The sequence below is a fragment of the Mastomys coucha genome, unplaced genomic scaffold (assembly GCF_008632895.1).
Source record: "Mastomys coucha isolate ucsf_1 unplaced genomic scaffold, UCSF_Mcou_1 pScaffold18, whole genome shotgun sequence".
In the NCBI taxonomy this organism is placed as follows: Eukaryota; Metazoa; Chordata; class Mammalia; order Rodentia; family Muridae; genus Mastomys; species Mastomys coucha.
The window spans coordinates 87,187,424-87,204,082 of NW_022196900.1; the positions used below are offsets into that span (position 1 = coordinate 87,187,424).

Genomic DNA, 16,659 nt, shown 5'->3' on the forward strand with positions numbered 1-16,659 from the left:
GAGGGAGGGAGGGAGGGAGGGAGAATAGAAAAGTAGAGACTGGTATGGCCATGTGGAGAGAGGGGGAAGGGAGGAGGAGAGAGGGAGCAAGAGGTGAGAGTAAAGACACAAGCTAAGAGTAAGAGCTTAAGAGAGAGAGGAGGGACCAAGCAGCCACTTTTATAGTGGGCTGTGCAACCTTTTTGTTCCCAGGGGTGGGGCATACCTGGCTGTGGTCAGGTGACTGGAGGTGGAGTCCAGCCAGAATACCGGGAGCTTGGAGGATTGTCTAGCCACAGGATACTGGAGTGAGGGCTCGTGGTGTCAGCAGCCTTTGTCTGGGGGCGTAGCTTTACTGTTCCGTCCCTTGTAGAATTCTCTACTGAGTGTGTGGAGTAAACCTTGCTCAACCAAGAACACAGACTGCCTTTCATGGTCCAACATCAGGGCACCTGATCTTCAACAGTGAGAGGCAGGGTGTTCTTCTGAGTCTCTCCTGTGTCGTCTTAGGTACACGGGGGTGCCTAAGGTAGTTTCTGTATGAACCCTATATACAGATGAAGAAACTGAGGCATGGAGAAGTCAGGCCAATTGTCCACAGTCACACAGCAGGGAAGAGGAAGGGCTAGCACAAGGCATTTGAATACCATATAATTTACCCAGGATGCCTGCTGACTAGGCAAGCTGTGGTGGCTCCAGCCCCTGGACAGCACCTTGCTCGGATCCTGGCCTCACTGATACTCTTTCTCTCCTAGGTCATGAGTGTCCTGCTGTTCATTGAGCATGTGGTGGAGGTGGCCCGCGGTAAAGTCTCCTGCAGGTTCTTAAAGATGCCGTACCTCAGGATGGGTATGTCTGGGCACAGTGGTGGATGGGGTGGGGGGAGCTGCAGGCAGTGTATGATTAGGACACATGGACGGGGTCTGTGGTCCTGCCGTTTCCACTGGACTGCTGTGCATCCCTGAATCTTTAGGAGCCCGGGGTCTTTCACACGCAAATGAGGCTCTCCTGTCTGTGCCAGGGGCTTTCTCGGGTTCTGAGGCTCAGACAGGAGTTCCTGCCATAGCGGCCACTTCACACCTCCCTGCACACCATTCAGTCTCTCCCTCTGCCAATCCCAGCCCTCACCTGGGTGAGGAGAGCCAGCCTACTATCAGGTCTGGTTCCAGGCATCACTGTTCACACTCCTGGTCCCACACTAGCAGTTCCTAGAGCCTGGTCCCCGAACCCATTCAGGCTTTGCCTCAGTCTCCACCCTGCCTTGCAGCTGACCTGCTCTCCAGCTTCTTGCTCATTGGAGTGCTCTTCATCATCAGCATCAGCCTGCTGTTTGGCGTGGTCAAGGTGAGGCCTGTGCAGGGATGGAGGGGCCAGGAGCACACATCTTCCTGTTGCCCTGAGCACCCCGTGGGGCTCCATGTGTTCATTTGGGGGAGATGCTGTTCCCCCATGGGGCTCCATAATCTGCTGGTCTATCAGGGGAGCTTTGGGGTGGCAGGGTGCTCAGAGGACATCTGCATTCTGTGGACTATGAGTGGGGCTGGGAGCTTTGAGGTGAAAGAGAAAGGGTGGCAGTAGTGTGGGGTCCACTGGGCTTGTCCTTGGGGACAAAGATCCCCCCTTGCTCTGCCCCCCCCACTGCAGAGGGACACTCACTCATGAAATCCTGGGAATGTGAGGCTGTACAAAGAAAGGCAGACAGACCCAGAGAGAGTTGGGGTGACTTGGGGAAACGGGGAGATTGAGTCGTCCTACAAAAGAATAGCCATTTGCCCGACGGCCTCCAGGGAGGGAGGAAGTTGACCTTGTCCCTTGTCCAACTGGAGAGAGTCCTGCCCTGTGGATGGTGGGGACTGGTTAGGTAGAGGTGGAGGCTTAATGCTGGCCTGGAGTGTCTCACTCCCTGGCCACCCTTGCTGTATCTGGGAGCCTCGCCTGCGGGGGGAGGGGTGTGTGTCCTCACTGTGCAGTTGGCTGTGGGGGCTGCTGCAGAAATTCAGTGTCCAGCTAAGAAGGCGGAGCAGGGAGTCCCTAAAGACTCAGGCTGTCTTGGCCACCTCTGAATGGCTTAGATAACCATGAGGACAACCCCCCCCCCCCAGGACACCACCTTTTCCGTGACTTTGCTCCCAATGCGGGCATATATGCATGGGTGCTGGGTTCCCACGGAGGGAGAGAGACCCTGACCTCCGGAGGCCTCTCCCCATATCCTGTTACATCTGGCTTTGCCCACCTGGAGGAAGGACGGCTCCTGTCCCTGGGCCTTTACTTGCTGGTGCCTCCACCTCTGGCCCTGTGGCCAGTCCCTTCACCCGTCAAATTCTGGGTCTAGCTGGGTGCCCCCTCTAGGATGTCATCTTGGGTTCCCTTCTCTGTCGATTGGACATCATACTCTACCTCGTGGGTTCTGCCCTCAGAGTCTGTCCTTCAGCTCCCGTTGCTGAGATGAAAATACTCGAGAGAATTGTCTAGAGGGAGGGCTCTCTTTTGCTCATTTCCAGCCCACAGTGCACTGCTGGCTCTTCCCTTGGTTGTGAGATGAGGCGGAACATTACCGTGGGAAGAAGGCAGCATGTGGCTGGCACAGCTGCTCATGTTGTGGTAGCCAAGAAGGAGAAGGAGGAGAAAAGGGGTCATGGATAAATCCTGAGGGCACTCCAAGTGACCTGTAAACACGCTTCCTAGTTGACATCATCACCCCCCCACACCCCCATACCATCATCTTGTGACCCTCTTGCTGAGTTCAACTGGCATAGGGCTTGCCCAGCGTGCACAAGTTCAGTCCTCAGAACTGAACAAATGGGGCGGGATGGTGCACACCTGTAACCTAGGCACTCTGGAAGGGGAGGCAGGGGACTTAGCAGCTCAAGGTCATACCTGGCTACACAGGGAGTTTGAGGCCAGCTTAGAATACATGAGATCCTGTCTCAAGAAAAAACAAAAACAAAAACAAAAACAACAACAACAACAACAAAAAAAACCCCCAAAAGACAGATAGACAGACAGACAGAAAACATAACAGAACCCCTGTATATGGAGCCTGTTCCCTGGTGTCTTCTGAGACCCCTGGATGTCCTTCTCCCCAGGGTGCCCCTCACAAGAAGGTGCATGTATTTGGGCAGACCCTAGTCACTGATATGGTAGCATCAGTGATAGCCAGGGTAGGAACAGATGTATGGGGACAGGGACAGCCTGGCGGAGTGCTGGCTCGTCAGGGACACCCTGACGGGGTGGACTTGCCTTCTAGAACCGGGAGAAGTACCTGATACCCTTCCTGTCCCTTCAAATCATGGACTTCCTGCTGTGCCTGCTCACACTGTTGGGCTCCTACATCGAATTACCAGCGTACCTGAAGCTTGCCCGGCCCCGGCCCGTGAGTACCTACCTGTGTGCATGGCTCGACCTGGGCAGGCTGACCAGGGCAGGGTCCTATAATCCCTGCCAAGCTCCCCCAGGCTCACTCCTCTGCATGCTACATCTATCAGTGTACCTCATGGATGAGCCTTAGGACCAAATGAGGTCGGCGAAGGGTTGGAACCCAGTGTGTAACACTACTATAGGGTAGCAGCCCTAGCCCCCAATAAGAGTAATGTCTCCAGGTTTCAGAGCCTGGTAAGATGTCTATTTACACTGGCCATGGGGGCTACCCAGGGGGAAGGGTGGGGTGCCTTTTCAGGCCTCAACCTTAATTTAATTCCTTCTTTGGAATCCAACAAGATGAATGGGTGATCAAGACCAAGAAATGAAGAGCATCTACTGAGGAAAAGTGTAGTGGCCTTAGCTGGTCACAATACACACATCTCTGTTCTAGTTGTCTTTTACAGACCCACTCTGGTCCTTGAAGGGTGGGGCTGTTGGAAGGTTGGGGGCTGGGGAGCTAGAAGACCACTGTTGTGGTCCTAGCTCTGCAATCACACTGAGATGAGCACCCCATGCTCTGCAGACAGACTGACGTGAGCATCCCATGTCCCTCTCACTGAGCATAGTCAGTGAGGGATGGCTGGTGGCTTGGGGGGGGGGGAAGAGCCTTCCAAGAGAGGGCCACTTGGTACCCTGCGCGTCTTCATGCTTCCTCTTGGTCCTCCTTAGGGCCCTTCTAAGGTCCCCTGGATGACACTGCAGCTGCTGGACTTCTGTTTGAGTATCTTGACCCTGTGCAGCTCCTACATGGAAGTGCCCACCTACCTTAACTTCAAGTCCATGAACCACATGGTGAGTCTTGGTGGAGAACCAAATCACAACCCGGCTGTGTGGCCTGAGGCAAGGCGTCCCCCATGCTGTGTGGGTCATGGTTGGAGGCTGGGTTTCTGGGGAGGAAGACTCAGGGGTGAATGATGGATTACGGGAGCAGCTGTCAGAAAGAAGCTTCTAGGGTCAAAGGAGGTCTGGCCATGATGAGCTTCACAGCAATCCTACCCTGAGAACTGTATTATAGGAATGGCATTGGGTGCCCACCACTGTCTAACTCACTATGGCAAGCATGGTGGCTTAAAGATTTATTATTTATTTATTTATTTAATGTGTGTGAGTACACTGTCACTGTCTTTAGACTCACCAAAAGAGAGCATTGAATCCCCATTACAGATGGTTGCGAGCCACCATGTGGTTGCTGGGAATTGAACTCAGGACCTCGGGAAGAGTGGTCAGTGCTCTTAACTGCTGAGCCATCTCTCCAGTCCAGCCCATGGTGACTTAAAATGACCAGGTCCTGTCACAGCTCTGAGGACCAGGATCTTTTGGGTGGCTTGCTGGGTGGTTCAGTTGCTGGCTCAGCATGGCAGCTAGGAAGGGGGCAGGTGACCTGCTCCCCCAGGAGTCCTTACATCAGCGTTTGTACCTTCCTTACCCAGGTCCTCATGGTGGGGACCTTTTGTAGGGCAGCTTGAGTGTCCTCAGGGCATGACTGCTGGCTTTCCTCAGCAGAGGGGTCGGGCAGAAGAAAAGGAGACACCAAGAATGAAATCTTCATTCTGGCCTCTGGCTGGCTCCTTCTGAAAGCTCACTGAACGAGTCCAGCCCATCCTCCAAGGAAGAGGCCGGTGCTCCTTATTTCAGAAGGGAGGCCAGGTGTGGTGGTGCTTTCCTGCCATGAATCTGGGACCAGTCTGGGCTAGCAAGACTGTTTGACAAACAGACAGGCAGACAGAAGGTGTGGGTATATATGTTCCTTGCCCGAAGGTGGTGCCTCTCACACCTGGTGCCCCAAAATTGATCCCTGCTGGAGCTACCCTGATGGTGGTGGGTGTAACCTGCCAGGTGCTGGAGGGCTAGATGGCTCCTAGCAGCCAAAGCCGCCCCAGACTGGGAGGCACCAGCTACACGCTTCTTCCCCTGGGGCTCCAGAGTTGGGAGTTGCCAAGGTGGAGTGTGTGTGTGTGTGTGTATGCATAATGTGTTCATGTGTGTGTACATGCATATACATGTGTGTGTGCATTAGTGTCTGTGCATGTGTTCATGCATGTGAGTGTGTATGCATAATGTGTTCATGTGCGCATGTGTGTGTGTGTATGTGCGTGTGTGGTGTGTGTGAGAGAGAAGGGGGGAGGGAGAGAGGGAGAGAGAGAGAGAGAGATCTGTGACCTTGCCCAGGGCTGAGGCATTGACGTGGCCCCATGTCATTGCAGAATTATCTCCCAAGCCAGGAGGGCATGCCGCACAGTCAGTTTATCAATATGATGCTCATCTTCTCAGTGGCCTTTATCACTGTGCTCATCCTGAAGGTGAGTGGGCCCTGCACCCCATGGTTCTGTGACTATGGTCAAGGCTGAGCAGTGGCTCAGGCTTCCCCACACCGGATGGTGAGGTGGCAGGATGAAGTGTGCTTGTGGTCCCCTCCTGCTTCTAACCTCCCTAGCTCTCCTGCCTCAGCTACTCTGATGTGGCTTGGCATCCTCGGGGACCATCATCTTCTTAAAGGCCATGGGTCTGTGAAGCCATTTGTACTCAGCTGCCTGGGCCCAGCTTGGAGCTTCTTGTGATGCTGATCCCATGAGCTGTCTGGGGTTAGATGTCAGCCCTGTGGGCTGAGACTATACACACCATTCTGTAATCTTAAAAAAAAAAAAATCCATCCACGATGTATCAGGGGCTTTTGTTTTGTCTTTGAGACAGGGTCTCATGTAGTCCAGGCTGGCCTCAAACTCACTATGTAGCCCAGGCTGACTTTGAACTCCTAATCCTCCTGTCTCTACTTTCCAAGTGCTGGAGTGTCTTAGGGTTTTACTGCCGTGAACAGACACCATGACCAAGGCAGCTCTTATAAGGACAACATTTAATTGGGGCTGGCTTAGAGGTTCAGAGGTCCAGTCCATTATCACCAAGGTGGGAACACGGCAGCATCCAGGCAGGTATGGTGCAGGAGGAACTGAGAATTCTACATCTTCATCTGAAGTCTGCTAGGAGAAGACTGACTCCCACACAGTTAGGAGTAGTGTCTCATTGCCCACCGCCACAGTGACACACTTCCTCCAACAAAGCCACACCTACTCCCTGGGCCAAGCATGTTCATACCAGCACATGGGGTCACTGGGGTGTGCCCCATGCTCAGCTCAGAGGCAGTTTTGAAGAGGACTTTCCCACCATTGAGTGGGAAGTCTCAAGATGGGTGGGTCCCTTTGGATAGTGAGTTCCCCATTACTCAGGGTGGCTGAATAGGGTGTGCCTCGCTGTGTTGTCCAGAGATGCGAGAGGTCAGATCAGAAGCTGCAAGAACATTTGCTGCATGGTGGCTGTGGGCATCAGCAAAGACAGTCTCTGGAGTGTGTTAAGCTGGCATGTGAGGAAGCCCAAAGCCAGAATAGGGGTGGGGTGAGGTCTGAGCCCCTATCATCCGTCTATCATCCATCATCTACCTTTGGAGAGCTGCTGGGTGCTGCCTTTTGGGATGAGTGAGTGTTGGTTCCCTGGAGGCATTGAACATCTAGCTAGATCCTCTCAGGCAAGAGTAGGAGGGTTGTCAGAAGGTAGTCATAACAGGCTCTCTTCCAGGTCTACATGTTCAAGTGTGTGTACACATGCTACAGATTCATGAAGCACATGAATTCGGCCATGGAGAACAGTAGCTCCAAGATGTTTTTCAAGGTGAGCCTGATGGAGGGTCAAATGCCGGGGCTATCACTCTCTTGCTGTGCTGCTTGGGGCCAGTCCCTTTCCTTCTCTGAGCCCCAGCACTCTTTTTCAACATAATAGTTTATTGATTGGGAATATTGTATGAGATTGGGAATCTCATAAATGTACCTCAATCAGGCCCATTTCCTGTTCCTCTCAGGTCCACTCTCCCACCCTTGTCCCCCCACCCCCAAAATACACCAAGTTCAATTTTTGCTGCCCACACACTCATTGGGGCATGGCCCAAATCCCAGAAGATCTTGGTACTTGTAAGAAGATTGTTGAACCAGAAGAAATGTGAACAACATCAGCTATGATAGTCTAAGATTCCATCCATCTATCTATCCATCTTCACCCATCTACTCATCCATTACCCAGCCTTCTACCCATCATCCATTATCTATTCATTTATCCATTTATCCACTACCCATTCAGAACCCACCATCCAACCATTATCCACCCATCAATTTACACACCTACCTATCCATAATCCACCATCCATCCATCCATAAACCCATCATCTACCATCCAATCATTATCCATCTATCTATCCTCCTTCAATCCATCCATCATCCATCTATCCATCCATCCATCTACCCACCTATCTATCTATCTATCTATCTACCTACCTACCTATCTATCCATCCTTCCATCCATCACCCATCATCCATCTATCCATCCATCATCCATCCATCCATCATCCATCATCTACCTATCAATCCATCATCTATCCATCATCTGTCCACTCACCATCCTTCCATCCTCTGTACCTCTTTACTGCCTCTTGTTCCTTTGGTCTTGTACCCAATCTTGGAGGGTAGAGATGCCACTCCTTCTGTCTTAGGGGTGTGCACAGTCTACAGTGAACCCAGTTGCTGAGATGTGTGTACACTTCAGTAGGAAACACAGGGACCTTGAGCATGGAGCTGGCACACAAGTGATTCTGGGAATGCTTCCTGTGGGAGGGGACAGGAAAGAGAGAGTGTGTTTGGAAGCAGCTGACTGTGAAGTGATGGGAACATTGCAGATGGGCCAAGTGTCGGGAGCTCACTTTGAACTGTGGGAAATGCATTAGTTAAGCCACTTTTGGTAGCAAGAAGTAGAGACTTAACCCTGTTGATATAAGTCCCAAAGGGAAGTTAGTAGCCCACAGCGTATAAAAGTCTATCATAGGTATGACTGTGTCCTGATTTTGGATTTGACCTCTGTCTCTTGACTCTCCTCTCCTTAGTCCTGGCTGGAGTTTCAGGCAGACCTTGCCTATGATCACAGAATAGCTGCAGGAGCCCATAGGCCAGCACTCCAACTTTTTAGTAATGCCTGCAGAAAGAGTATATCTGATTGGACCATCTTAGGTCACATGACTTCACCCAGACTGAGGACTATAATTTGGGTGGCTAGTCCCAGGCTATGTGTCTACCCCCAGGACGGGAGCCAGTTCTTTGGAGAGCATTTAGATGAAGGGTGTTTATCACAGCCTTTGACACTGGGATTAAAAGGCTGAGGCTGGTGCATCCCCCGTGGGAATGGGAAGCGTAACCAGGTCGCACAAGCATGGAGGCCACTGTCACCATCATTTTCATGGATGTGGGGGGAGGCTCCTTGTACCTCAGCTTAGACGGATGGGTTCTTCTTGACGGTGCTCAGCTCTCTTCTCTGTCTCTCCCAGGTGGCTCTGCCGTCCTACGAGGAAGCCTTGTCTCTGCCCACTAAGACTCCAGAGGGGGACCCTGCACCACCCCCCTACTCAGAAGTGTGATGCCCACCAGGCTCTCAGCCCTTGGGCTGGAAGACGCAGACCCTCCTCCTCCTGCTTCTTCACTTTGGTGGTGGCTGTGATCTATTACAGGACAATCTGCTTGTGCACCTCCCTCGCTGTCCTCTCCTCTCGGGGACCCCTCACTCACAATTGGGTCACCCTGGGCTTAATGACCCTTTGTGGCTCAGAACACTCAGGCTAGCAGTTCATCTTGTCTCCGTCAGCAACGATACTTGTTCAGAGCACAGTCATGGCAAATTAGGCTGAGTTTGGTTAAAAGCTCCTGGCTTGATCTGTTTAGCCAGGCAGCCGACACCCGCAGGGGCAGCAGGAAGAGAATCTGGCCAAGCGACAGTTCCTGGTGTCAGTCTATACTCAGCCATCAGGTTACAGGGTGGGTCATGATCGTGGTGACAATTTGCCACCCCCAGTACCCTAAAAGTGTACAAATAAAACAATTCCTTCAAATAGGTTGCTTAAGTAGCAATTCAGCCAACCGCTGTCATTAGGAATTATGATAAAACCTAATAAGAAACTGAGGTGTCAAACAGGAGGGAAAGAAAAAGAAACAGAGCTCCTCCCACCACTCACTGCAGTGCATACCACAGAGCTCCTCTCACTGCTCACTGCACACCACGGAGCTCCTCCCACTGCTCACTGCAGTGCACACCACGGAGCTCCTCCCACCACTCACTGCAGTGCATACCACGGAGCTCCTCCCACCGCTCACTGCACACCACGGAGCTCCTCCCACCATTTGCTGCATACCATGGAGCTCCTCCCACCTCTTACTGCAGTGTACACCACAGAGCTCCTCCTACCACTCACTTCAGTGCACCCACCATGGAGCTCCTCCCACCGCTTACTGCAGTGCACACCATGGAGCTCCTCCCACCACTCACTGCAGTGCACCCACCACAGCTCCTTCCACCGCTCACTGCACTGCACACCATGGAGCTCCTCCTACCATTCACTGCAGTGTACCCATGGAGCTCCTCCCACCGCTCACTGCAGTGCATACCACGGAGCTCCTCCCATCACTCATTGCACACCACGGAGCTCCTCCCATCACTCACTGCATACCACGGAGCTCCTCCCACCACTCACTGCACACCATGGAGCTCCTCCCACCTCTCACTGCAGTGCACATCACAGAGCTCCTCCTACCACTCACTGCAGTGCACCCACCATGGAGCTCCTCCCACTGCTCACTGCAGTGCACACCACCATGGAGCTCCTCCCACTGCTCACTGCAATGTACACCATGGACGCCCAGCCTCTGCTTGAGTTCCTCTAGCAGCTGGAGGCTGGGAAGTCCAACAGTCCCACAGCTGCCCTGACCATCCTGCTCAGCGTGGAAAAATAAAATGGTTGCTTCTGTTTTAAACAATTCCTTCCCATGAGCCACCGCTCTGATGGCAAGCTGTCCTCATCTTCAGTCAAGTGTTCCCCATGGCCACACAGTGGTGAGGTTCCTGCAAGGGTCCCTTTAGCCACTTGCGGCAGATTTAGGGTCTGGTTATCATGACATCCCAATGCCAGGCTGCTCCAGCTTGTTTGCCCAGGGCTATGCTCAAGGAATGGCAGGCTTGGAGTTGGCCTCCCTGTGGGCAGCTGTCTGTTACTATGGCTGTCCAGGTGGGGCAGGCTAGCCCATGGGGTGTGAAGAGCCAGCCAGAGTCTTGTGCTCTATGGTGGGCAGCAAGGAGGGTCAGTCTGTGTGTCTCTGCTGGCTTTCCCATCGCTAGGGGTTGCTAAGGGTTGCTGGGGATCGACACCCGACCTGTGGTGTAGATGGGGCTGCAGGGCTGAGAGGGCTGAGAGAAGTTCCCACTGTACCTGTGTCATTGCTTGTGTGTGACTTGGAAGAAGGGCCAATAAAGTAGTTGCAAGCTTTGCTCTGCCTCATGTGGTTCTGTAAGTACATTGTAGCTGTCTTTAGACACCCCAGAAGAGGGCATCAGATCTCATTACGGATGGTTGTGAGCCACCATGTGGTTGCTGGGAATTGAAATCAAGACCTCTGGAAGAGCTGTCAATGCTCTTAACGGCTGACTCATCTCTCCAGCCACTCATGAGGTTCTTGACAGGAGATGTAGGGATGGAGGACCTGCTTCTGTCTTCCAGTCTCCATTACTCCAGTGCACACGTGCACAGCACTTCTGCCCGTCCCCTGGGGCCTGGCCAGCTTGCCAGTGTCACCTCCTGAAGCTGTTTCTGACCACAGGTCACTATGTGAGCAGCCCACATCTCCCAGTGCAGGGGGAACTCTGTTGACAAGGGGAAAGAGGGCTTCCAGATGGGGCCTGCTCTGGATACTGGGGACACACAGGCTGGGGCTGGGAGACAGATCCATAAACTGTGGACATTAGCCAGTGCCGTGGGGAAACTCTGTGACCTCAGGGCCCGAGGAGGAAGTGTCTTAGGGAGCATTTCCCCAAGCTGAGCGAAGGACAGGTCGTGCTAAGTAAAGGCTGATCCAGGTCAAGGTTGTAGACCGTACAGGACTACTGTGGTAGTGGAGGGATAGGCTCAGTGTTCAGCCAGCTGAGAGGAGGCAGGCAGGGCCTCCTGCACAGCAGGGCTCTGCTTGCTCACGCTGGCCAATGTCATCCTGAAGAGCATACCTTGAACGAAGATGGATGTGAGCAACAGAAACGTAGTAAATCCATTATGCCTAGTCTTCCCAAAGGCGGTCCTGATGCTTCTTAGCTCTCACCCCAGAGGAAAAAGTCCAGGGAATCTAGACTTCAGATCTGGCTGAATCCAAGGCTGATGTCGTGTCTCTTTCCCTTTATCTATCTCCTGCCTGCCCCTCTAGAACTGCTGAGCGGCTGGGGACCTATCTGGAAGGGACTTCATGAGACAGCTAGGGTAGTTTGAGCCAGGATCTGTCACCAAGAGAGACCCATGGCCTGACATGGTGACACACTTGGGGGCTGAGGCCAGAGGATCTCAAGTTATTTAGGCCAGGGCGGCATAGTGAGGCCTTGCCGCAAAAGACCAAATGCTGAGGGTATAGCCTTAGAGTGCTTTCCTGGTGTGCACAAGGTTCTGAGTTCAACTCCCAGCACCACATAAAAGCAAAAGCAAGGGCTAAAAATCCTTGGCTCAGGTGCCATCAGGGCTCTTTGAGGATGGAAGAATTCACTGTGTATTCTGTTTGCTTTTTGTTTGTTTGAGGCAGGATTTCTCTGCATAGCCCTGGCTGCCCTGGAACTCACTCTGTAGACCAGGCTGGCCTCGAACTCAGAAATCCACCTTCCCCTGCCTCCCAACTGCTGGGATTAAAGGTGTGTGTTACCTTGCTTCTATTTGCTTTTTCAGTCAGACCTCCAAGGAAATGATAACCTGTGACTCTAACGCCAATGGAAAAGGAGCTTCAGACAGGCCCAAAGACACCCAGTGACTTTCCCGAGGCCCCACAGCACTCGGGTTAGATGAAGGCCTTTTGTTTCTAGTCCCAAACGAGGGTTGTTGGGATGAGCTAAGACCTCAGCCTGTGTGAGCTTGAGTCTTGTGAAGATCCTCTTACTCTGACCCTAGGCTGCCACCGAATGTAGAGAATGGGGCCAGGAGAGTAGAAGGGAGGCCTGACTTTGCATCCTATCAGGACCAGTGGGCCAAACTGTGGATCCCAAGGACCAGGAGGTATCTGGGTGTCCTGCCTGCCCCCAGCGCTGGCCTGGAGCCTTGGTGCTGAGTTGTGTAGTGGGATTGTGCCCTGTGGTCAGGCAGCAGGGAGGGGGCAGCCTAGGGACAGGAAATAGCTGGGTTTTGTGGGGGAAGTCCATGTGGCCAGCCAAGCCGAGCAGGCTGTGGACTCCTGAGCAGCCCATGCAGGGGCCTCTCAATGCTTTACTTGAGGCTCAGACAGGGGCTCTTTGATGGGGTGTGGGGACCCCCAAGGGATGCCTGAGCTGGAGCCAAGAGGAAGCCAACTGGGACAGGGGCGGTTCCAGGGCAGGTAAGATGGCAGCGTCTGGAGAGCTCAGAATCATGGCGGATCGTGGAGCAGGAGAGCACGGGGATTCTTGGACACCACAGCAGTGGCAACATCGTCGGTCCCCCGATTGCCTGGGCTCTTTCGTGTTCCATCTCTGAACACACGGGGGACCAGCACAGATATGGCCTTGCCCATGACACACACGTGACTTCCGGCTGCTGTGTGCCCTACCCTGGACCTCAGGGGTGAGTGATGATTGCACAGCACCTGCTATGTAAATCCACGAGGTGGAGAAGTGTGTGTCCTCTGGACATGTAGGTGGGGTGGTAGGTGAGGGGTGAGTGTGTCACGCAGGTAGATGGAGGTAGTAGTCTTAGTGAAGTATAGTGGCAGCTGCTGGCTTCTCTGACACCTTCTACCTTATCTAGCATTTGGCTTCCGGCTGGTGTGACCCCTTACGGAGCTCATGTGACATCACATATGGCTCTTCGTCCCACAGAGGCAGTGTTCCAGCTGCTGGCATGGCAAGGGATCACTCACTGTTTTTTGTAGAACCTCGATGTCAAACAGTTCTACAATCGAGTGAGACTGTGTATGTGCTGGGGACGCAGCTGGCTCCTCTTCCTGGCCTCTGCTTTACTTTGGGGTGACTAAGGATCCCCATTCGATTGGATCACTTTTGGCAACAACTCCAATTCATAATAGAATGGAGGCAGGCAAACATAGGGAATGGCTTGCAACCTGGAACTCCACTTGGCTTGCACTATACACTTGGACTATATACTCAACCCTTCTTCTAACAATTGTACTTGGTAATCGAAGACCACACCTGCCTTGAGTTGCACATTCACCTCACTCCTCACTCCAAACAATTGAATTTATTTCCTCCTTACAAGCAATGGCTCTTCCTCTTATGGCCCAGTGAGATGGCTCAGCAAGTAAAGATGTTTGCCACCAAGGCTCATAACCTGAGTTTGATCCTGGAGCCTCCATGGTCCAACTGACTTCTGAAAGTTGTTCACTGACCTGCACACACACACTGTGGAATGTGTGTGCCTGTGTACACACACACACAGATGCACACACACACACACACACACACACACACACACACACTTCCTTTTGTGTCTAGTTTCTAGTCAAACACGTTCCTAGCTATATCTGGTACTGGATTCATGTAACTAGGTTGTTTTAGGTGCATGATCAGTAAGACAAACTGTATCCTCTGGTAAAAGACTAGATTCACCATTTTATGCTTGAGCATAGTTAAGCATACATATGGTTTAAATCAGATACAAACAAGGGCCTGGGACAAGCATGGTAGGAAAAGGTTACAGAACCCAAACCCGTCAACCAACAGATAGAATCACTCTTGCGAAGCTCCTTAGTAACCAACTCATCTTTCCTTGAACCCCATAAAGGGCAGGCCTAAACCAACCAGAACCCCTCAGTGTTCTCTCTCTCGGCCAGCCCCCAGCTCGCTTAGAGCAAATCTGACTGCTTGTGTAACTTCGCTCTTGAATAGTCCTTGCTGTTCTGCAACCGCCAAGGCCTGGAAATACCTGGTCCAGACACTGACCACAGGCGACAGAATCATTTTAAATGTCAGAAGAGCAGGCTGGGAGCTTGGCCTGGGGCTCTCTACGGGCCTTTGGTGGCAGCAGGGACTCTGTGGAGCAGCTGGGTAGGTCTCTGCAGCCACAGGCACATGCACATCCCTGGCTGACTGGGCTCCTAGGGACCAGAGCCATAGCCAGGCCCTCCCCCAGGTCCCTGGAGGATGTCTCCCTAGTTACTCACCAGGTGAGTCCCGGCAGGCAAGGGTGGCCAGCATGAGGGAGCCACAGCTGGATGTGAACAGCCAGCCCGTCTGGGGGATGGTACCATGACCATGCCAGTGGTCCAGATGGTCCAGCCAAGCAGTTACCCCTGGCATCCTCTGGTCCATGTGCTACCTCTCCAGGGGAATGGGTAATTTAGCCATATCCAGATGCTCTGGTCTGGATGACCTTTGAGGTTCTCTGGAGCCCAACATTTGAGGTTTTACATCACTTAGGTGACTGGGAAGCCTGATCCCACCCCACACCCCGTTTTAGACAATGGTCTTACTTGGTTGCCCAGGCTTGTATCAAACTCTGGGTTCAAGCAATCCTCTTCTTGTAAGACTGTGGCTGCATATGACTGCTAGCGCTTGACTTTCTGAGTTTTGATCTGGGGGCGACCTTGGTCCCCCCAGATACCTTTTCACGCAGAAGAATGTACTGATTATTTTTCCTATTGCAGTGACAAAAACAAAACAAAACAAAACAAAAAAGCAATTTAACGGAAAGGTTTTTATTTATTTATTTATTTATTTTCCGCTCATAGCCCCAGGCAGAGAAGCAGGGTGGCAGAAATTCCAGGCTGGTCAGGACACGGAGCAGTACGCGCTGATCCTTAGCTCCATTCCTCAGTTTTATTCAGTCCTGGATCCCAGCCCACATGGCTGCCCAGCCATGGCACAGCACAAGGTGGCGCTGGGTTCTATGCAAACGAGGAAGCTAGATTTAACCAGTTTGAATTTATGTGAATGGGGCAAATATACAAACCGCTCCTCAAACCAGCTATTTCACGGCTGTTATTTTATTAGGAGGAGGGAGTCTTAAAATATGAGTTGGTCCCAAATTATAAATTACGCTGCAGGAGAGATGGCTCAGGGGGTAGAGTGCTTGACAGGCAAGCATGAGGACTTGAGTTCAAATCCCCAACACCCGTATAAAAGCTGTGTGCTGTGACATCAGGACTGGAGGAACAGGACACAGGGACAGACAGGTCCCCGGGGGTTGCTGTCTAGCCAGCCTAGCTGGACTGGTGAGCGCCAGGCTCACTGAGAAACCCCGTGTCTTAGTCACATTCTATTGCTGTGAAGAGACATTATGACCAACTCTTAGATGGGAAAGCTTTTATTAGTTAAGGCTGGCTTACAGGTCCAAGTTTAGTCCATAATCATGGTGAACACAGCAGCATGCAGGTAGACACGGTGCTAGAGAAGTAGTTGAGAGCTATATTCTGATCTACAAGCAGAGGGGAGGGGAGGGAGAGAGGGAGAGGGAGAGAGATATAGATTGGGGCTTGTTATTGGCTTTTGAAACCTTAACCCTCCCACCCCCCTGCCCCAGTGACACACTTCCTCCAACAAGGCCACACCTCCCAATCCTTCTAATCCTTTCAAACAGTTCCACTCCCGGTAACTAAGGATTCAGATATATGAGCCTGTAGGGACCATTCTTATCTGAACCATCACATCCTGTTTCAAAAAATAAGGCAGAGAGTGAGAGAGAAAGGCACCCGATGATGAATTCGATCTGAGAACACACACACACACACACACACACACACACACACACACACACACACTACACACAGACAGAGAAATTAGATAACTCTGAGTGTGGTTGTTCGCACCTTGTGATCTCAGCGCAAAGCTCAGCAAAGCTGAGGCAGGGGGATTGTTGTGAGTTGGAGGCCATCCTGTGCTAAAGGGTGAGACTCTGTCTCAGAAAGGTAGAAAATTAAAAAAATTAAAAAAAAGGTTAAAAAAATTAAAGATTTCTTTTGTGATTCAGAGTATTGGCAGTGATGGGTGGTGGGCGCAGGGACCCATTGCCGCAGAAGGGACCGGGCTTCTTGGTCTGAGAGACGGGAGGCTATTGGCTGTTTGAAGAACGAGCTGGGCCTGCATGCGAGCACTGGAGAGGGAGTCCTGGGCTCATCTTCCTCAGACTTTGGTAGAGGCAATCACTCTCTCCCATGAGCCAGCGTAGGCACCTTAGGTTTCTAGAAGGCAGTCGGGTGTGGAGGTGGAGCACACACAGTTCCTCATTTTGAG

General features: G+C 52.3%; 1 protein-coding gene and 1 pseudogene across 1 annotated transcript in view; both read left to right on the top strand.

The window, feature by feature from the left end:
* The window catches only part of Laptm5 (lysosomal protein transmembrane 5), a 23,063-nt gene extending 13,668 nt beyond the window's left edge, over positions 1-9,395 (top strand). The window contains exons 2-8 of the mRNA XM_031378861.1: positions 735-828; positions 1,247-1,323; positions 3,227-3,352; positions 4,069-4,191; positions 5,604-5,699; positions 6,967-7,059; positions 8,756-9,395. Of these exons, the coding sequence (XP_031234721.1) occupies positions 735-828; positions 1,247-1,323; positions 3,227-3,352; positions 4,069-4,191; positions 5,604-5,699; positions 6,967-7,059; positions 8,756-8,845 (699 nt within the window). The 3' untranslated portion in view covers positions 8,846-9,395. The remainder of the gene's footprint in view (positions 1-734; positions 829-1,246; positions 1,324-3,226; positions 3,353-4,068; positions 4,192-5,603; positions 5,700-6,966; positions 7,060-8,755) is intronic.
* Positions 9,247-10,748, top strand: LOC116095778 (annotated as a pseudogene).
* Positions 10,749-16,659: the final 5,911 nt, after the last annotated feature.